Source organism: Amphiura filiformis, chromosome 5, assembly GCF_039555335.1.
Source record: "Amphiura filiformis chromosome 5, Afil_fr2py, whole genome shotgun sequence".
Taxonomy (NCBI): domain Eukaryota; kingdom Metazoa; phylum Echinodermata; class Ophiuroidea; order Amphilepidida; family Amphiuridae; genus Amphiura; species Amphiura filiformis.
Genome location: NC_092632.1, coordinates 20,427,029 through 20,450,284, shown reverse-complemented (window position 1 = coordinate 20,450,284; position 23,256 = coordinate 20,427,029). Strand labels below are relative to the sequence as shown.

The window sequence follows — 23,256 nt, the reverse complement described above, 5'->3', positions numbered from 1 at the left end:
TGCACCTTTATAATTATTATTACCTTCTCTATCACTTATTTTCCCAAATGCAGCATTGTTCTGGATTCTTGCTTGTTTCTCAACAAAGAGGGAAAAATCCTCAAACCTAACCGGACGACCCACATCTTCTTCAATATAGTCTACTCTTTGACGCCATCTGTCCTTCATCTTGTAAGGAAGTTTGCCAACAAGCAGTCTAATATTCGCAGTGCTGTGCAGCTCACTAGTATAGCCAAGAGACTCCATGGTATTTTTACATTCCATCAAAAACAAGGACATCTCTTGTAAGCCTGATGAGTCTTCATTGGTGATATTAGGCCACGCCTCATTTTGGAGAGATATGCTTCCGCAATGCGATGTACATTACCAAATCTCTTCTGAAGCAGCTTCTTAGCCTCTTGATATTCGGTATCATCTTTCATCTGCAAGCAACTTTTTACCAAACTGTTGGCTTCTCCTCTGGTAAACTGCTCCAGAAATAGTAAACAATCTTGACTGTTGGTTCCTCTGTTTTCAATAGTGTACTCAAAGTTCCTTATGAAGGAAGTGAACTGCAGGGGGTCGTTTGTAAACGGCTGCAATGTTCGTTTTGGAAGGCTAGATCTCACATGTTGTTCTAGCAGCATCTTGGTAACCACATTGTTGTCAACTTGACTGTCTATTGTCAAATCTTGCTTGCCAGAAATAGGCCTCAATTGCAATGGTGTTGAAGTAGCAATCGGTGATGCTGGCATTTCTTGTTGTTGACCTCTTATTGTCAGATCCGGCCTGCTTGGTGCTGGATTTATATGTTGTTTGCTTTTACTATACTGATTGCCAGTAAAAGGCCTTGCTTGCAATGGTCTTGTCGTTAAATTATCATGACGATTTCCATTGTCTGTTATTGAACCGTCAGTTTGCCTAGTGTTGGGTGGTGCTGACCGTACTGGATTTTCAAGTTGTTGACCTGGCTGGGGTGGTTGGTGTATTTCAACTTTTACCTCTTTCTTCGTGAGCGAGGGCTAGGTGCTGTATTATTTTCACTGCGGTTGCAATCCAACCATTCTTGTACCAAGTCCTTGGATTTCTTACCCTCATCCAGTGATTCTTCTAGACAACTACTACGTTTGTCCTCAGTTTCATATTTCTCCAACGCAAATAATTTGGCGTTTTCAACGTTTATTTCTGTAATGTTAACTCCAATACCTGACGTTGCTGTTCTAATTCTTTCATCTTAAGTCTTATACCCTCTTCATTTCTTTTGAATTTTCTCCTGCAGCTTGTATTCTTCCATCTCAAGTGCTAACCTTTTTTGCAATGCTTCTTCTCTAGCTTCCATTTCTGCTTTCCTGGTAGCTGCGGCAATAATAGCACTTTCCATACTTATTGCTCTGCTTTTTATTGATCTGGAAAATGTGCTCTTTGAGCCTTTTGAGCTCCTATTTGTTGCCATTTTGACTCTTGCTTTTTGTTGACGAGTCCTTTATTTTGTAAATTCAGATGATGTTACCACAGCAAATCGTGTCTGGTACCGTCTGGCTTATGTACTACATGACCTGTGACCTCACTCACAACGTGGGCAGCTGTAGGCTGCGTGACACATACGTGACAAAATGACACGAAGTTCTAAAATTGTTCTAATTTCACTTGGTGTGCTTCAAAGTTAAATCTAATCTGATACTCAGTTGCCTTATAGCTTATAGCTTCTTGTTGAATATCTTCGAGCATCCTATAACAGTTTTTTGTACTAAAATGTTGGGGATAAAACTACGATGTCCCATACCATGGCTGTCGAATTCCTGGCTACCGAAGCTTGTTACGATCACCACTCGTCACTGATATCGATGAATTACCTTCCTGATTTGAGCCTTAATTATGAGTAATACACTCACCACAGACGCCAATAACACTCTCAGATGAAACTTGGATCTATGTTCTTGCTCCTTTATATAAAAGTAACTCACACGACAACTTTAAACTGGATTTAACGATATGATGATGTACAAAAAACTTTAGGCTTCCGAGTGAATCCGCAACCCCATTGCACACAAAAATATCACTCCATGTCACTCCAAAACATGTATGCTCACCACCACTGAGGGCGTACATCACAAATTGCAGTGGGAAGGCTGACTCAATGCCATCGGATTCCTAAAAATATCAATTAATCTACTCAATCCAATAATTATGAAACACTTGAGGAAATGGCACTAACACGGACTATAGAGCCGAGGACGAGAGACATGTTTTTTTTTTTGGTTTTTTTTAATAATAGGCCTAGACCTAGTGGGCAATTATAGCAGGCAGCGTAGGAGCATAATATAATTATTTAGACTAATACTAAATACGACACCTTCGAAGTATCTTGAAAGCAGTTATGCTGAAGATCCCAATTAATAATCTACATTTCATTGGCAAACAGACATGAACAGTCCGCCATCAATGAATGGCAAAATATGCAATCAATGATGCGAACCGTGTGTGGAAGGATAATAAAATGTGAGTTAGCGCGAACACGGTGTATGCTAATATACGCAATTTGACGCTCATGTATCAGCGCCATGCGTAATGCCGTCGCGATAGCTGATGCGACCACGCTTCGCAAAAGTATTTTCTATTTACCTCTTCGGAATTAAACTTGCTCAAAGTTAGAATAAGTGCAATTTTCTAAGGCTTGTAATTTTTTTTGCCCAAAGCAGATTTTAGACGATTTTTGTTATACAATACTACAATATATTCTACACCCGCTGGTACAAAAATCGTCGATTGAGGAATTAATTCTACCTAAACTGCTCTCACTCCCTGACTAAAGAGCAACTCTGGTCTTAGAACTTTTCATGTTAAGGTGGTTCGAAAGGCAAGGTTTAGGGAAATCATGAATTCCAACATTTTTGCAAATATCTCCAAAACCTTTCATGATACAATCTCAAGTGAGTTTGTGCTTATGTAGGGATATGTTGGCCACGTTATGAAGGTAATAAAACCGTTGCCATGGTAACCAAGCAGTGCTATTGGCTTCTGACCAATCACTTTGAAAGTTTTTTTTTTTTCCTGTTTTTTTTCGCAAATGACTTCATTTGTCCCAATAGAAGTATACTCACATGTTGAGTCATGTTCCTGCACACCTCCACTGATTTTCCCGTAAAAAAAATCCCAGTGGAGGGGGGGTCAAAGTGAAATTTTTGTTTTTTGGCCAAAAATTCCATATTACTTACAAACTTTTTACGGGAAAATCAGTGGAGGTGTGCAGGAACATGACTCAACATGTGAGTATACTTATGTTGGGAAAAATGAAGTGATTTTTGAAAAACAGGAAAAACCAACTTTGAATGTGATTGGTCAGAAGCCAATAGCGACTGCTTGGTTACCATGGCAACGGTTTTATTACCTTCATAACATGGCCAACATATCCCTACATGAGCACAAACTCACTTGAGATTGTATCATGAAAGGTTTTGGAGATATTTGCACAAATGTTGGAATTCATGATTTCCCTAAACCTTGCCTTTCGAACCACCTTAAGAGCAGCTAATCTTTGGAATAACAGGGAGATTGGTCATTATGTAATCATATTTGTCATTGTATATTTACCAATTTCATTATGTACGTACTGTAAATGTTATTCCATTTTTAGCCTGTACTTTTATTTATATTCTTTTAAGAGTTATACCCTGTAACAGGCCCCCCTAGAATAGCAGTGCTTTGTTACTGAATAAGCTACCCTGTATAACAAAAGTGCAAAATAAATACCTCCACCAGCTCAAAGAGGATTTTACACAGATAAATTGGGACAATCGTTGCACTGCAGGGTTCAAAACCTCAACATCACACAATAAAACTTCAAAGTGCCTGCATTCAGTGCAATGGAATGAGCTAACCTTCCAATTTGATTGTAGAAATCTAGCAGTAGAAGGGTATCCCAGTACAGGACCCCTAGTGTATATATCATTTTAATACTCTGTTCCTACTTGGCAAATGTATTCTTATTTCTTAAAGATAAAAGATTAGCCTTCATCAAAATGCATTTCATCTCTTTGGCATAAACTTGTGACAAAATACTTTCAGTATAACATTTTCCTGCAAGAGTTTATGCTTGCAAGTGCAAATAAAACATAAAAGTATCAGACTGTATGTTTGTTGTTGTTGTCAAAGCAGAAACAAGCAGCTTGATGGTAATTTAAGGCCTCAATCATACAAGGGATTTTCCTTCATCCCTGGCCAGGTCATCTGGCTAAAATTTCATATGTGCAACAAGATCCAAGTTAGCACAATGGACTTAATTAATGGTAACTTCAACATAAATCCAAGGTATTACCTGTTGTTAATTTGCAAGTCTGAAATCTTGCAAAGCATCATAAATATGGACCATGTAATAAAAAACTGTGAAATTGCTGAATGCTCATAGATTTCAACCACAATGACCTGAACAACCCTCGATGATTTTGGCTTATTAACAACACTGTTTATGTCGTCATACAATTGCGGCACAATTGTAATTGACAGGAAGAACATCTTCATGTACAACCCTAGGCTTGGTCCATCAAAACCAGCTAAATTAGACTTCTTTGCTATTATCAATGTATAAACATCAACCTTACATTTCAAATATTCTAATCAACATTTTAAATGTTTATAGTCCATTCTTTTATGTATTTGCATAACCTCCACAACAGATACACACTATAAGAAGAACAGATATTTATTTTTTGTGGAATAAATAAAGCACCATCATTTCAAATTTCATTCAATTCTACATATTGCCTATTCCTTGTCTATTGCACAAGCAAACATTATTGATCCCAGAGTTGTTCTTCTTGACGACGCCCCAAAAGTCACTTTTTTAATTTCCATAGTCGAGGTGTTTCTGCATCAGAGTCCTAAAAAACAAACACAATTGGTATTGAACTGATTAGTAATAGCCTAAAAAATCCTTTGATTTTTACTTATCATGATTATTTGGGTTATATTTCATAAATTTTAAGTTCAAAAATATGAGAACACATAATTTGTGAGATTTTAATTAGAACTTTTGTTCAAGTAACTTGGAAAATTATGACAGTGGGCCTTTTCAAGTTTCCAGTTTTGCATAGCAATGCTTTTGGTTTCTGGTTTTGGTGTCCCTATAGTCCAGTTGCCATAAGTAATTTTCTTTTCTTGCTTGTTTGGATGTCTTAAGTATTGTTCTCAATACATACCCATTTTTAAAATAAGTTTATTGGTACTCTGTTAGTATCAGGAAATTTAAGATAAGGCCAGTTCATATCAAAGTCAAAATTTAAATTTACTCTAGTTTCATTTAAAAATACATCACCAAATTATTCTCAATGACAATTTGGTAAGATTTTTAATAATATTATAGCAATTTTTAATTTTGACCCATGATTTTTGACACTCTATCTTAAATTACCCAATGCTGACAGAGTTCTGTGCAATTTATCTTTTAACTAGGTAGTCTGAAGAAGCAATATCCATTATAAACACAGTATAAGACACCAAAAGAAGGTAAATATGGCCAGCAGCTGGACAACTTCTGTTAAGTTGTTTGTGGAAGTGTTTGTTTTAAGTGTTTTGGAATTCTTAGGTGAGTGGCATTGGAATCCACCCAGAAACTAAATTAAGAAATACAATTCTAATGTTCAATCCGACAAGAAATCAATGCAAACCAAAAATTTGAAAAGGGTCAGTACAATATACATATAATAACTATGGTGTTTAATGATTTCTTGCTTGCATTCTGACCAGGCATATATTTCCTTGTCATTCCATCTTTACTCAAGTATTAAATGGTTTAAACCCAAAACATTGTATTTCCACACCAGCATGTATCACATCAACATTGAACATTAACCAAACCAAAGTAATTCTAACGACATACATTATAGTGCATGTGTGCAGAAATGAAGACTGCAGCAAAACAAATATATTCATGTTTCAAGTGCTGCTGTCACTAAAATAACATAAACATTTTGAAATTATCATTGTTAGAGAAGAACACCATTTGCTAACCTTTTTAGAGAGTACATAGCATAAACACGGAATTGGGCTTCTGATTGGCTAATTCAATGGCCCACAATCTAACAACTGACAGATCAAATTTTCCAATAATCTGAATGACGGAACGCAAAGCCCCACCTATGTTGTTCATTAACAGGGCACATACATTGATCAGTACAAGAGGAGGCCTTTTTCTGCCAGGCAAAATATCTAATTCTTGATCATGAGAGCCAACTTGGGTACGCACAGATATCTGCATCGCGTGTACTATGCAAAGACCACACGCTTACGGAGCAAGCATAGCTTTTGAGAATTGACCAATCACACTTCCCATACGGTCGTCGCTAGGCAAGGTTGAGGTTTGGTCGCCCGATTGTTTTATTCCACGAAAAGTACGCTGGCGTAAAAGAACTAAGTAGGTACGTCCTCTCATGATCCAGAATTTAATATTTTGCCTGTAGTGTATTATCTTACATTTGTATGTTGTAATTTTGATTGCATCAATTTGATGTCCAATACAGGTATAAGAGATGGTCTGCCATGTGCACACTGGAAAGGTAGATTACACTGGGATAACTGACCAATTAACGTCACACATTCATCCGAGGCGAGCTTGTCACCAAACTTTATAGCTCCTGCAAAGAAATCACAAGTAAATGATATTACTTAGGAAAGAACTTGTATTTGGAACACATAGCATTTAATAACAGATTAATTTGAAACTTAATTGGTACCACAGAATTAGAGAAGGAGAACCGGGACTCCCTATACCGCCACATACAATCGCGCCGTCAGCTATGGGGAGAAAATCGGGGGTATTCGGGTCCTTGCCGCTCGTGCGCGTGGAGACGAACGAAAACAATTCTGCATCTCATCTGTAGCGTCTTGGTACTCGCGTGCAGGTCGCATCAAGTGCGTCTCTTAAATGCGCTCATTATCTATGTCACGCCTGCATGACAACGAATGCCTCGAGCGCATTCCGAGGGAAACCGAATACCCCCAATTTTAGCTCCATGCCTGTATCAAGATGGCGGTCGAGTCCTGGTTCTCTGGTTTTAATACTGTGATTGGTACAAAACAATCTGGTGCCAGTTTAAATTATTAAAAAAGTTGTGCATACTCAACAATTAGACATACTCAACTTCACTTCTAAGTGAAGTCGAGTATGTCTAATAAGCTATTGTGTGTATCACAACATTGTTGAATATTAACCCTAATGCCTAAGTTGCTTATTGGAGGGAGGGAGGAGGAAGGAAGGAAGGAAGGAAGGAAGGAAGGAAGGAAGGAAGGAAGGAAGGAAGGAAGGAAGGAAGGAAGGAAGGAAGGAAGGAAGGAAGGAAGGAAGGAAGGAAGGAAGGAAGGAAGGAAGGAAGGAAGGAAGGAAGGAAGAAAGAAAGAAAGAAAGAAAGAAAGAAAGAAAGAAAGAAAGAAAGAAAGAAAGAAAGAAAGAAAGAAAGAAAGAAAGAAAGAAAGAAAGAAAGAAAGAAAGAAAAAAGGAAGAAAGAAAGAAAGAAAGAAAAAAAGTCAGGTGCGGTTTTGAACCACCGACTCCTCGAGTGCCAGAGTCGTTGCAGTGGCCTACCTTGCCACAGAGGTGTAGCTTAATTGGAAATACATTTGGATTTTCCTTACAATATTACTTGCAATAGATATATGGTTCAAAATAGTAAACTTACCATGACAAGCTTGTGAGTTGAGCAGTTTGGTGATAGTCTTTGGTAACACAGCACTTGCTCCTGATGTGTCTTGTAACAAATCCAGCTGCTCTTTAATAAGGGACTATTCAAAATAAAGACAAATCAAATGAGTGAACTGGTAACTTTGTAAATATATGAATCTGTATTTTATGAAATTAAGAACTGGGAACTGCTGTTGGTTCAATCATGTGATTAATGTCTATTATTTCCTGTTACATTTGAAAGAAAATTAGAGCATTTTTACAATGTTGATCCCTGTAGAACCCAAAATATGACATTTGACCTTTTTGCTTATAGCTTATAACTTTAGAATGGTGCATCATAGATAGGTCAAACTATACTTTTATGAATCCATATTATTAAAGGAATATGTTGAAATTTGACTTCTGTATTGGGTACTGTTCCTTTTAAAATGAGAACTTGGTAAATTGACCCCAACTTGAAATTTTTACATGTAGCAGATTTGAACCCAGCACCTCTCAGATCTTTAAATAGTGTATCTTGTATATGGTTTGATAATATATGTCATCTGTGGGTCCCCTACTATTTTAAAATCATATTGCTTATCACTCGAACCATACTTAACCCTAACCCTAATCTTCTTACAATAACCACTTCTCCTAAGGCCAATGCCTAAACCTAATCTTAACTTAACTAACCTATCTCTGCAAGTGACAGAAGTTATTCAAAATCCAAGTTTGTTTGGTTTTTATTAGGCGGAAATTATTAGGCTTTTGTTACTGCGCGCGTCAATAAAGTTCCAACTCACGATCGCGTAGAATTCACATAAGCGTCGTCAGTCACGCATTACATAACGCTTACAACTAGCGTAAGCATTGTGCCCAACCGCGTGCATGCTATTCTATATCAATACACGGTGTTATGAGTCTTGTTTTTTCCGCCTTATATAAACCAAACAAACTTTAGCCTAAATAATCAAATTTGAATCAACTAAACAAAACAATAATATTTAGGATTAAGGTTTTTAACACAAGTCTTCACATACATAAATGAGAGCCTATGACAAAATTCACTGACCATCCAGGATTTGAACCTGGGTACTTCAGATCACCGGACCGATGCTCTACCAATTGAGCTAATGAGTTAGATGGGAGAAGAGCAGTGATGTTATTATTTATATAGGCATACAGTTCAATACCTGACCTCTATCATCTTCTCTTCCAAGAAGCTTAGAAAGAGGTTTTGGAAATCATTCTAAAATCATATTAGAGATGGAGAAATAATAATATTTAAACCTACCTCTACCATAGTTATGGCTACTGACTGTCTTCCTCTTCTCAGTTCATGAGCTTCCCTCTCAACCATACATGCAGGTAAATGTGTGATCTCTACATCCCTACACCCCTTTCCTTTATTGTCACTATCAGGGAGATCAATACCAACACCTAGCCTATGCAGCTTGAGTTTGAAGGTTTTAATGAGACGTATATCCTCTGCACTCAGGGTAAGCTGGACTGGTGGTATGATGATGGAGGTCTTTAAGACTGGAAGATAATCTTCACTCTCCTCACTATCTACATCGCTGCTGTCTGGTTCTTTTTCATAGGCATCTTAAAACACAATAATACATATCACATAAAAACACTCAAAATCTATTCAAAATGTTAAATATTATGTTAGATGTAAAGTTGTAATATGCAAACAGTTGTTCAGATATTGTTGATGGTATTTGGTGTCTATCTGATCACTATGACATCTCACAAGTTTTTTACTTGATATGAATCAGCAGAATTGCCACTTCTTGATGAACCTGATCACAATCACTGGAAGAGTATGCATATTTGCTTCCAGTTTTTGACCACTGTAACCGAACAATTTTGTCTATTACTGGGTGTGAATGCTCATATGAAACAAGTTTGAACAACTTTTATATACATAAACTGTTTTACAAAAATTCTTCAATTGTCAGGAACAAAGGTTGATTTCAACACAGATATCATATCCCTACTTAATCCTTTTTTCCTAGACCATTAATTGTCCTACCTATTGTGAGTTGTTCCAGACGCACCCTCTCGTGTGCAGCATGCTGGTCAATCAGTACCAGTAGGTTAGGTTCGCCAGATGAGTCTTCTGTATTTACCATACATGCAATGAACTTATTATCCACCTGCCCAATTACCTGAAATGAGAAAAATGGAAGAACTATATTAATTTTTTCACTCCATCAACTAAACTGAACTATGATCGAAGAAGAGGGCAAAGAAAAGTTGTCTGAAATAGGATTCAAACCAGGAACCTCTGGATTGGATTGTGCTACACCATCTGATTGATAAAAATAACACAATTTAAAGTTTCACCTTATCTTGGTACAGGTAGATCAGCTTTTATATTTGTATTATGAAAATACAACTGTCTGAAGTTGGACATCACAAGCCATTAACGCGGCTGTGTACTCTAGCCATTGTTTCTTTCTCAAAATTGAGTTTTTATGATATGTTTGTACCTTGTTATGTTTTTTATAAATACAAGGAATGAAAATCCAGATTTGTAAACTCCAACTGCAATATTTTAAGGATTTTATTTCACTATTCCACTCGTGTTTGAAATTGAAAAGGAAAGAAAATCTTTGTTGTACCAGCAAGGTACACGCTAGCAACAACTCATCGCGTTGCGTATCGCGCAATTTGTTAACGCACAAATACGCTGACGCTTATCTGCATCTTGTGCACATCTTATGGAAACACCACGGAAGCACTGATTTCACAAAAACCTAGCGGTCAAATGGCTCCGTTTTAGCTGATAAAATGTGGGGAAGATTGAAGTTCTTTGCCCCGATTTAAATATCAAGTTATGAATGGATTTCGCTCAAACTTCGCAAGGGGCTGTGGATTTACCCGATGTTCACGTAATATAAGTTACAAAAACAAAAACTGTCGCATTCTCCTGTGAGATTCGACGAAAGTGCAAAATGTGACCACTTTAAACTTCAACAGCCATTATTTCAATGTTCATTTTCTCGGTAAAATGACGATTTATCGTAAAAAGCATGATCGACTCAAGAAACGGTTTTCTAATTTTTTATATTTTGGTCTATTTCCGATTTTGGGCATCATTTTGTGCAAATAGGCGTTTTGAATTTTAAAAGTTCATTTTGATGCCTTATATGGTGAATATCTCAAAAATGAGGCCAATATCAAAAAATTTAAAAAACGTTTTTGGAATGGAGCCTCAAGATTGAGCTAAAAACAAAATAAAATATTTTGGAAAGAGTGTTTTTTGTTATGATGTACCTAACAAATATTGCCAAAAACTCACTTTTTGTGATTTTCTTCAAAATTGTTGTTTTACCCCAAATCTGTATTTATATTAAGATTTATTGATGTCTTGCCTTCATAAAAATGTATACTTTTATATGTTTTATGTGAATAATTACAAAGTTATTGCACTTTTACTACATGCATGTCTGAGAGTACACAGCCACCTTAATTACATGTGTATCTATGCTATGATCAAACTTGTAATCAGAGTGTATCTCCTTTTTCTTTTCAACTGCATCCACAAATGAAATCTTGATAGATGGTTGAATTAGAGGGTGATGATATTCATTTTTAATAATAACAAGAGAGGGATTATCAGGCATATTGAAAGAAATACACATCATAGCCACTCCATTGTGTCTGTCCTGTTTCAAACAGACTCAAACCAAATTTACTATCTTTTCAACAAAAATGTTCAAGATAAACGTGAATAAAAGGGTTTTCATGAGCCAGAATATATTACTTACCTTTATATGTTGAAACATTGATTTAGTGAACTTGTATGGATGTAATGTGCCATGAATCCTGATAGCAGTATTGGATGTCTGGTTGGACCTGATGTCTAAGATGCTGCTTTCTATATTACTGTGAGTTGGGTTACTCCAGGTGCTCAATAGTTCCTGAAGACCATCATCATCATCATTGCTGGCACCTAAAATAAAAGATCAATACAGTTTAACAGAATTCAAGCTTAAACTGAACCATATTTTGTTCAAATGATGTACTCAAATGCATTTATCTTATCTAATGAGAAAGGGTTCTTGGTTGTTGGTGAAAATGATCCTTATTATGCAGCGTCTAAATTAAGATGACAAAAATAACCACAGTTTCTAGCCTTTAAAGAAATCTCTTTCTTTGACACTTGGACTTGGAATTTCTTGAAAACAATTGGAAAATCAGTACCCTTTCCTTTACTTTAGTGAAAAGTGGTGATTTTGATGATATAACCAATCCAGCAGTCCCCTTTTCTGCCAGTCCTACCTTAGTCCAGCCATAGATTAATATTAATAACACATATATTGGAATATTCCATGCCTGTGAATTCAAAGCGTATGAATTCAGCTAATGCCAGTACAGCATTCGCACCCGGTTACCTCACTCTTCAGAGCGTACACAGAGTGCTCAACTTGTCAGCGCTTACGCATAGACTCTCTTTTGTGCATGCTCGTGCTATTTGCACTATTCTAGATTTTGCTAATGCATCATTTACTTATCGTTGATACCCATAGGCAACATACCTATCTTCCGCGGTATGAGTTCAGCATACACATAGGAACCAAACAGAAATCCAAGAGTGCATCCCCCAGGTTATTTTCATGAATGATGTAAGTAAAAATTCATTTCATTTAACACAAGGATATAAACTTGTGATTATATATAACATATGCATTTTCTAATGAAAATATACCTGGATCCAATTAATAGCCTAAGCTAAGGCCAAAAAAAATTGCTTGCTTGTCCTCCAAAACTTTTTCAGAATTGGGTTGGTCAGTCAGGATTTTTTTTAAAGGTCACAGCCTAAACATGACTGTAGCTTAATAAATAGCCCAAATAGTTGTGAATTGGGATGTTTCTCTACTGTATACCAGTATGTTTTTAAAACAGTTTAGAAGTTTGTAGAAACTGTAAAAAAACTTTTCAGGATGCCAAAAATTTTGAAAGAAAAAAGAACTTTTTCTGTAATTTCCAAAATTAGGGTCGGTATTCATAATTGTACAGTAAAACAAAAAAAAACATTTTTTTCCAGATTTTCCAAATTAGGGTGGGTCGGTGCAGGACAAGCAAACAATCTCTTTTTTTTTTGGCCTAACGTCAATTTGCTAGGCCATTCAGCTCAGTTTGGAAAGGTAAAATATAATAAAATGGTACCTAAAATATGATACCAGCTTCACAAGTTTGATTACCTGGTTCATCTTGCTCCTTGGGATCATCTCGCCACTTGGAAGCAATATCTTCACCTTCTTTTTCAATATGCTTATCTACCATGTTCACAACAGTGTTACTTGTTCCTCTACACTTTTTCCCATCACTCAACTGATCAGAGTCCTGATTACCAAAGCGTTGTCTCTTGGTACGTGGAAGAAATGGAGTTGCATTATGGGACAGGTGGGGATGAACTTGTCCTGCAGAAAGAAAAATATACTGGTGGTTTAGTAACTAATCCAAAGGTAATTTTTGAAACTGATAATGAAATCCTCTAGGTAAAATGCAAAATTCCTTTTAACACATTTGCATATTACTAAGCATCCAGTGCAAATTATTTATGTCAGATGGCACAAGCTTGACCTTGCGAGTGTACTATGTGAGAACTATATACATCTAAAAGGAATCTTGCTTGTTAGTTTTAAGCTTGAAGTATGAACAAATAGACAATAATATGAATCAAATTCTGGACTCACCAACGATTTTTAGTAACGTCGCCACACGTTCACCGGGTCTTCATCAGACTGTGCAGACACTTGACTGATGGTTTGGTCATGCCATGGTAATCGGCGAGAAAGTCGTTTCACAGTGGGGTCCCAGGTGTGTGATAGCAGAAAATGGAGACCCCTTCTTATTGAGTGCTGGCTGCTCAGCTCTTTCCCGAATGGCTTCTTTCACTCCTCTCTTAAAACACTTCTCCTCCTTGTTGAAGATTATGATGTTGTCGGCATTAAATTGGTGGCCATCAGTCAAGTCTCTGCGCAGTCTGATGAAGACCAGGTGAACAGGTCGCAACATTACCAAAAAATCGTTGGTGAGTCCAGAATTTGATTCATATTATTGTCTATTTTATACTACTGGATGACTCAAAACATTCATAACCAAGTATGCACAAAACAAGTGGAGAAAATTGTGCATCATTTGAAGCGAAATCATATGCATTACACAAACATGCAATGTATAGCACTAGCAGTGCAAAAACTTGCATGCAACATCTTACCATCCTAGTGTAATTATTTCCAACCATACTGGTTCAATAACTATTTACTTTTGGAAAATTTAACACAATATTTGTCCAGATGAAATGCTGTAATTATTCACTTTTAGTATTCCTTGGAAGTTGTAGACCTTTTGATTCAGTAAGAGCCACCACTCATAGCTAAACTAGCATTGTTGTGCTTTCCTGGGCAGCTTCAGCAGCTTGCACTTTCAAATGCTCATAATTTGAAAGTCTTACAATAAGTGAGAACTGATCAAATTCTAGTAATAGATATTGTGAGCACAGCATTAAGGGATCTAAAATGAGCGTTTATTGCGTTTTGACAGTATTTTTTATGGGACATGAGAGCACCTCAGACCTATCGAATTGCATTCTGAATACTGAAGCATGTCTTTCTGATATCAAATAATTTTCATTTTTGAAAATTATAATATAATACAAATTTTATGACAAATTATAAAAATTTGATATTTTTCAAATTTTTGATATATAACAGTCCTCGAAGTAAATTATATAAATCTAATGATATATTCTTAAAGTGTATGTAGCTGGGAGGAAAAGCCGACGGTCAATTGAAAATGTTGACCTTTCATATTGAAGATATGGATTTTTTTCCCAAAAGACCTTATTTTTTTGGTGTTTTGGGAAAAAAATCCATATCTTCAATACTGAAAGGTCAAATTTTCAATTGATCGTCGGGCTTTTCACCCCACCTACATACACTTTAAGTATAAATCATCAGATTTATAAAGTGTACTTCGAGTACTGTTAAATATCAAAAATATATTTTTAATGATTTGCCATAATATGTGTATTAAATTGCGAATTTCAAAAAATCAAAATTATTTGATATCAGAATGACATTCTTCGTATTCAGAATGCAATTCGATAAGTCTGATGTGCTCTAATGTCCCAAAATAAATACTGTCCAAACGTTCATACCCCAGCCCTTAATTGAGACATCGTGATAAAAATGTATGCTTTACAATAGACCTGGTTGATGGAAAATTAGTAACGGAAATGCTTTATTCCAACTTACCTGTGACTGTCATGAAGGCATTGACACTGCTACTTGTACTAGCACCATCCTTAAAATCTTTCCTGGTCTCTCCATCTCTTTGCTCATCACCTTGATCAGGCTTCTCCGAGGTACAGTTGCCAGTCTGAATATTTACATAAACTGTTTGACCTTTCTTTGGATCGTAGTGAGCAACCCAGTCCTGATTGGTAGAATCGCTGACCAAATTTCTCCTCTCTTTAATCACATCATCAGTCACTTTTGTCGTCTGATCATCAGGAATTCCACAAGCAGCAATTTTCGCTTCTGAATCATTTAATTTGTCTGAAACAGTTTCCACAAGTTGAGACTGAACTTTTGAAATGTCAGAACTTTCACTGTCTTGATCATATTTCTTCTTGACATAGCTATCCAAACCGCAACTTGATACCAGAGCTTTGGCTAGGTTTATGTTGTCCTGTGATCCGGTAACAATGTTCTCACTACTTTTCATTGCAGTAGTATCAAGTGGAAGTTCAGATTGTGATCTCATTCTACCTGATGATTTCTTTTCTTGTGAACCTATCTCCTGGATATCCTTTTCAGATTCTCCACCTGACATCTCAGCTTCAACTAAGATGTCTCTGAAACTGGGAGTAAACTTTTGAGTACTTTCCACTGGTGCATTGTCTGTACTCCGTTTGATTTCCGGTGTAACACCTTTGTCAGCATCTTCTCTGTTAGATTTGTCATCAGGGCTGGAATCACCCATTGTTGACTCAGGTTGGATATCAACAGAACCAGGAGAAAATCCCAGAGAACACACACTTTGTGCAGTGGCATTATTTTGAGGTCTTGTCACATATATTCTGTCACTTTCTTCAGGGTTTTCATCCGTTAGTCTGTTGTCATATTTAGATCTAGGTGTCACAATCTTGGTATCATTACTGCAATTACTGACTTCATCTGAATCTGCTGAACTGTTATTACATCTGCTGGATGACTCTATAGGTTTGGAGGCATATCTTTCATCTACCTCCGTGAAGGCATTTTGTTTTAAACTCAGAGTTCTAATACAATCAGGGTTATCAGCCGTCACTTGTTCACAGCCTTGACTCACACTATGGGGGTGTTTCTCAAAATCATCAATGATGTTACTCTCCTGCACTTTTTCCCCACATCCTCCAAATCTTGAAGATGACCTGGTACTTGCACTTGCTTGATGGTGAAGTGAGACATTTTCAGTTAGCATTTCAGAATTTATATCTTTGTGACTCCTAACATTTGCCAATTGCTTAGTATTAAGCAGACTGTTGACATCATGATCATCACATCCATCAACATGCTTGTTGAGTATTTGGCTATATTCTGTTTGACCGAAGAGTCCAACAACATTTAGTTCAGTTCTGTAATTGCAACTTGATTTTCTTTCAGCTTGATTACTTGTTGATGAGTTCTGTGTTAGTGACCTTGACACCCTGTCTTCACCCTCTGTTGATAATGCTGATGTTGAACGTGCACGGTTAATTTTTCTACAATCTTCTTCAATAACAGACCAAATATCATCAGCTCGCCTACTGTATCTATCCTCCTTACTTAACAGCCTGTCAGTATCCCCTTCCACCTTGTTGCTTCTCTGTGCTGAAGCTGAAGATGGAATCCCCAGGATATCATGGGCTGATACTAAGAAACTCTCTGATGTTAAAAACTTCCTCTCCACAGGAGTCTTACATTTTTCCTGCTCAACAATCCTGTTGTTCATTTCCAAAGGAGTGTCTCTGGACGAGTTGTACTGATTTCTTAACCTCTTCAGATTTGGTTTCTTTTGCCATTGTATGGCATTGGTGCTTGATGTGGAAATTCCACTGAAACTCTCACAGTGACCAGTCTCTTTGTGCTGATCATCTTGATCTAATTCATTAATCTTATTGCACCTTTGGGATAGAAATTCTTGTTTTTTGTTAAAGTCATCAGTATATCCTTGGACTTCAGGATACTGGGGATGAGACCTTGCAGGAACCACTGGATCTTGGACTTTTTGACAAGGCACTGCTGAGGAGACTACACATGCTGATCCTCCAGTATTTCCTAGTTGAGGTATATTGCGATCACCAACAAAGGTCGGTTTAGATGAGGCAGAGTTTGATTTGTGTTCTAACATTTGTGTGTTCTTTTCTTTCACTGTAATCTTTGGTTTTACAGATTGTTTGAACATCTGCAAAGAGCTCCGATAGTGATATGGTGTCACATCTTGCTCGTTTATCATTTCATCTGTCTCGGTGCTTCTATTTGATGCCTTCAATGCCTTCTCTGTGGATTTCCTATAGCGAAATGATCTCAAAGTACTAACAGTGTGTGTGAGACTAATCTTTCTAGTGATATCTGGTGGAAGACATCCAACAGGGTTTTGTACATATCATCAGCAGAGTCTTGTGTGGATTCCACTGCAGCCCTCATGATGGCTGGTGGATGATGTCCAACAGGGGTTTTGTACATATCATCCTCTAAGTCTTGTGTGGACTCTATTTGTCTACATTCTGTCATCCTGGTCTGATCAGGTGCATTACTATTGCAACCCACTGAAATCTCCCCACTAGATTCAGAAGAATCGGCTTCAAGACTTTTATCTCTTTGTCTAGAAAGTTTTCTTGGTATAATCAGTGTATCAAGTGTTCCATAAGACTGATGCAACCTTTTCTGTCCAAGTTTCAAATATGTTGCAGTACATGCATTCTCTCCAGTTTCAGATGATTTCTCTCTATTAACAGTTATGTTGACTAGATCTTCACTGCTACTGCCAAGCCTTGATTGGAATGAACTAATGCCAGCATCTGATGCTGATGAAATTTCTGTTACACCAACACTCGAGTCTTGATTTGAAAAAGAATCATCAGATTGACTAGGGTGTTTTGTTCTATCATCTTTGAGTGTAGCACCAATTTCAGAATATACAGTGGGAGAGGTTCTGTCATCTGTTACAGATATGATGGAAGTTTGTATTTCTCGAACTCTACCATCCTCATCAGTTGGTATTTCAGCAGTTACAGTAGTTTCTTTGAGAGTTGACTCTTCTGAATCAGGAATTACCCAAACCTCTGTGGCTACTGCATCTGTAGCATGAGGACTGTCACTTCCCATAACATCTGACTGGACTATGTCAGAACTACACCTCTCTTCATTCTCTGCTTTATATTGAGTTGCTCCATCTCTTACTCTTCCCTGCTTTTGCACATTATCAACAACAACAACTGTGTCTTCACCCTGAGAATCTTCTTCAATTTCAGTGCTGCCCATGCTATTATTCTGCACAGCACCTCTTCTTACAGTTAAGCCTTGTAGATTATTTGAGCAGTTTGATGTGTGAATACCTCGTCCATACTTCTCTGATAAATCTGCTATGCGTTCATTTACTTCATCAGCAACACCTATGTCATTCTCTTGACTGTCTTCATCTCCCTCTTGAGAATGATCAACATCTTTCACTACTGAGACAGAAGAGAGTTTATCTAACTTCATGGTCAGATTTTCCCTATTCAAGAAATCTGTAATTAACTCCTCCAAACACTGCAAAATGCTAGTCCAATTCTTGAATTCCACTAAGGTTTTTCCTGGATCCAAGGTGATGTCATAATCTGACAAAGAGCAGTCAATGTTAAGCACAAACATACCATACAGCTCCTGTGATCTTCCTGGGCTTGACAAATCTGAATAAGATCCATCTTTCCCTTCTGCTGTAACTTTACGTTTAGCAATCAAGGACCTCCCAAGCAAGATATTTGCCAGTCTGTGCAATTTTGTTTTCAGGACAATTCTTTTATTCACATAAATAAACTGCAGCTTCTTGTTGAAATGTCCCTCTGTACCAATAAATCCATCCACTGTAAAACCATCCTTGCAATGTTGCACTGTCTTTAATACTTTTGCATATTCCTGACCAAAAATACATCCAAAAGTATTAGCAATTGATGAAGTGCAATGTGTCTGAATAGCAATGGAACCTGTACTGTCATCTCTTAGAGTGATGGATACTCCAGGCTGTATGATAGCAAGACCTTGTATCCTCTTTCTAACCCTCTCATAATCTAAACTCGGAGACAGCATCTTTCTCCTCACTGGTAGATTTTGAAATATGCTGTGAACTGTGATGGTTGTACCTGGACTTGGCCGCTGCTTGCTTGACTCAAAGACATTCAAAGGCTTTCCATTTCTAAATAGTTTAGAGTATGTAACATCTGAACCTCTCTTCTTTGATACAATTTCAAGTACACCAGATATGTGACTGATACTGGCAAGTGCCTCACCTCTGTATCCAAAGAAGGAGAGATTATCCAAGTCTTTAACATCATGGCACTTGCTGGTGGCATACCTTTCCCCTACAATGTCCATTTCATCTTTGTTGAGTCCGCATCCATTGTCTACAACTTGGATCTTATAGTTGGCAAGATCCACCCTAACTGCCACACAAGTGGCACCAGCATCGATGCTATTAAGAACCAGTTCCTCCACACATTGTGCTACATTTGGGGTTGTAATTCCAGATCGCAGACGAGAACGTACCTCTGGCGCAAGAGGGCGAATCATTGCTCTTCACTCCTGTGGAGAAATATAAGATTTGAATAAAATATCATTACACACACAGCAAATCAAATTTAAATTTACTTTCAGTTTCAGGCCCTGTTTTAAAGAATTGGCACTGTCTGGTACGATACAAAAAAGTTGTATGGTTGCCCACCACAGCCTACATCTGGGGGTGTGGCACTTCAGTTTCACAGTGAAGCCATGTGCGACCAGATATTTTTAAAACATTCCTTAAACGTGATTTGTCATTTTGAGCAAAAAATAACCCAAAACAGGCAATACATGTAAGCTTGGTTTTGCAACAAATGTTACCCACTAGCGTCAACAGGATTGTATTTGAAAGGTACCCCTAAGCTATGTACCTTTCTGAACAACTTAGAAAACAGGAGAAGAAAAAAAGGAAAAATGCTAATTTGCATAAAACAAAAATGGCTGCTTTATATTACACAAGGCTCAAATTTCAAAATTGGGTTATTCTGGGTAAAAACCATACAAATGTAATTGTCTCATTATTAGGATTCAGAAATAGTCTAGTTTGACCATCTCCGATGTATAAGCATAAATGTCATTCAAAATAATGTTAAATTTTGGTCTCCACAGAGGGGTAAGAAATCAAATATGCTCTGATTTTGATCAAATTGGTCTCAAATTGTTCAGCTGGGTAAAACATTTAAAACAAAGGACAGTTTGCCATATCTCATGTGTTTCGTTACCTGGGTAACAGGGTAATAAAGTTGACGCCAATTGAATCATAACCTTGACTTACTTTGTGATGTTACCCAGATAATGAAACACCCGAGATGTGGCAAACTAATCTCTGTTTTTGAAATGATACCTTTCCTTACAGTTCACTTTTAAGCATGATACTCACTTTAAAGGAAACTTGAGTCAAACCAACTTTGCTCTTTTTGAGCCACCATGGAATATTTATGCAGGTAACAGAACTTTTCATTCACATCTTGCCAAGATTCCCGCCACAGCGAGTGCCCGCTACAACGAGTTTTGGGGTCTTTTAGCACAGTGAACTCATGAGGGACTCCATATTTGTCAAATTTTGAAAATTGTGGGGTCCACCTGGACCCCTAGAATTTCAGACTAAAATGTGATTTACCATGTGGGCGACTTAAAAAAAAATGACTCCATTTACTTTTCCCCTTATATCTGTAAAGTAAAATGATTTTTAAAGCAGGTAATTATTATAAAATATGTGTTATGATGCCCACCACTCTTTACCAGAAAATGTTTACTATGGCTGCTGCAGAAAAAAATTATGACAGTATTTGATGCCCAAAATGGTCAGAAGTGTAACATTTTTTTGGACATTGAAATTCAACATTAAAATTTCTATATGCTATTTTAAAAGTAAGACCTTTTCAAATTGACTCCTGATATATGTTTCAGTAACATGTGTCCTCCTACTTTAATTTAACCAAGTATTGGTGGATTTTCACCTTTTGTAGGTAACTAAAAATGTGTCATTCACCAATGAAATCAGCATTTTCAAAAAAAGGGGTCAAATTCTAATTTTGCAACAAAGGCCCTCAAGAAAGAATATTTATCAACAGCTAAAAATCAAAGTTTCCATATTTTAAATAGGTGTCCTGTTACCTTTCATTCAATGCTAAATTGATGTTTGTAAATTACAATTTCTTATCATAAATGAGTTCAAACTGTGTACCCTAAAAATGTCAGGAGTGTAACATTGAGCAATCATATTTTTCTGTTGTTGTATCTAGTGCAAATAAACTAATAATGATGGAAATAGACATGCTATGTTGCATGTGTCTGCTTCAGAGTGCATTCAGTTGGTTGTCAGGAGTGTAACACCATTTTATAGTTACACTCCTGACAACAAAACAACATCAATGCACAATTGTAAAGTGAAATTTATGGCAATATTATCAATAATATATCATGTAATCATATAAACTAAAGTATAAATAACCAACAAAAATAAAAATCATGGCAATGTTAATGTGTTCTGTTCAAAAACAGGACTTCACCTTGCCAAAGTACCATAACAGGCACTATGTTTAGCCACATATTTGTACTTTTTATAACAAATTTAAACAAACTATAAAAAGTTGATTCATAGGCCTACATACTATTCAGAACATGCATTGATAAATAGTATGAGCATAAATACTACTCGGTAAATATGAAGTGTCTAAAGTAAAAAAAAATCAACAGACAAGTGTTATTAAAATAATAAATTTATATTTGATATCAGGGCTATGTCTTTGTGAAGCAGCAAGACGGCAACTGTTATGTAATTGCGTCGATCGATTATAGAGTGATTGAGTCGAGAGCAGGGTTGCGACTTTTGACAATTTCCTGTCCCATAGAAACCAATTATTAAGAAAAAATTTGGGTGACTTTTCAACATTGGCTCCCGCGACTTCCGATAGTTTCCTGCCCCATAGAAACCAATGGTAAAGTCTAAGAGAAAAATTGGGTGACTTTTCAATTATTTGACCCGCGATTCGGGCTAAAATCTTTTGGCAACCCTGGTCGAGAGTCATCCAGCTAGAACAGTCAGTGGGAGAATGTGCTTCCTTTAGTTAGGTATGTGACAAAAAAATTCAACAGCAAATAACGTGCACAGGGGGACCAACGGCTTTACGTGACTTCCGAATCACATGCTAAGCAGTGTATGGTGGCGAGAAGAAATTGAAATTCTACAATTAAATTCATTCTGTGATGGAACTAACTTAATTGAAGGATTCCTGACCATATAGGAACTTTTTGGGAGGGAAGAGAATTTTCACCTAAGGCAAGCCCAAGGCTTGAACCCTCGCCGATCATATCTCCCGGCCGACAGCGCAACGCCTTAACCGCTCGGCCATCTCGCCCTCATTCTCCTGACCTTGTGATGTTTCTACACTGTGATGTAGAGAGGGTCTACAGCATCTCTACTCTGAGGTAAAACTGACAAATACAAGGTATATTTCTTGATGCTTGAAGTTTGGATTTCTTAAATGTACAGTGCATCCCTATGTACCGCTGCAAGACTTCAGGTCCGTGCGTAGATGTCATTATGTAGGTATGCCAGGTGAATTCAAATTTGCCATCAAACTGCATCATTTTATATATCAAATTAAAGCCCTTGAGTAAAGAAAGCCAACACTGAAAACCTTTTTGTCATAGCACTTTCCGTAACAAAGTTACATCTAGTCAAAGATTGACTTTCATCAAAAAGATTCAGCTAGCAAAATTCCCAAAAAAAGCATTTTGGGAGTGTTTCTAGATCTTAGTCTCATGACGATAGCAGCTTTTTTTAATGGAACTGCAATCAAAATCCCTCTGAAATTCCATGTGCGAGTCTCTCATCACCAAACAAAATCATATATTTGGGTCAAGTGAAGTATAGACAACATATTTATGTAGGTTTCCTTGAGCAAGCGGTTCTTTTAAATTACAATGTAAATTTGTATTGCCGGTTTAGGCCATTTTGGCTGACTAGCAAATGTGTTAAAGTCATAATGTACGATCTTATAATATGAATTTGGTTAATTTTTTTCAAACCTGATTTTTTGGCATATTTGTAATGTTTATACATGTCACAGCTTGCCTCTAAATGGAATCAGCCAAATTTGTTGTGTTTGTAGGTAAACAGAGCCAAGTTAGACATAAAGTCATAATTCAAGAAATTATGACTTTATGTCCTCCCATAGTCATAGAACTGCGTGTTAAACGGCCAAAATAACAAGCAGTGTTTCTTTCACATTACCTCGTTATTTCAGCTCTTCTTCTTCTTCTTCTTTGGAATACTCTTCAACGTTCCACAAGGAATTACACGAAGAGGGTGTG

At 36.9% G+C, this 23,256-nt stretch overlaps 1 protein-coding gene across 1 annotated transcript in view; it reads right to left on the bottom strand.

Annotated features, from left to right (window-relative positions):
* Positions 1 to 3,847: 3,847 nt before the first annotated feature.
* Positions 3,848 to 23,256, bottom strand: part of LOC140152781 (DNA mismatch repair protein Mlh3-like) — a 28,342-nt gene continuing 8,933 nt past the window's right edge. Inside the window, 9 exon segments of the mRNA XM_072175273.1 lie at positions 3,848 to 4,856; positions 6,448 to 6,608; positions 7,650 to 7,752; positions 8,931 to 9,241; positions 9,675 to 9,810; positions 11,416 to 11,600; positions 12,853 to 13,071; positions 14,911 to 17,204; positions 17,207 to 19,461. Of these exon segments, the coding sequence (XP_072031374.1) occupies positions 4,812 to 4,856; positions 6,448 to 6,608; positions 7,650 to 7,752; positions 8,931 to 9,241; positions 9,675 to 9,810; positions 11,416 to 11,600; positions 12,853 to 13,071; positions 14,911 to 17,204; positions 17,207 to 19,449 (5,697 nt within the window). The 5' untranslated portion in view covers positions 19,450 to 19,461 and the 3' untranslated portion in view covers positions 3,848 to 4,811.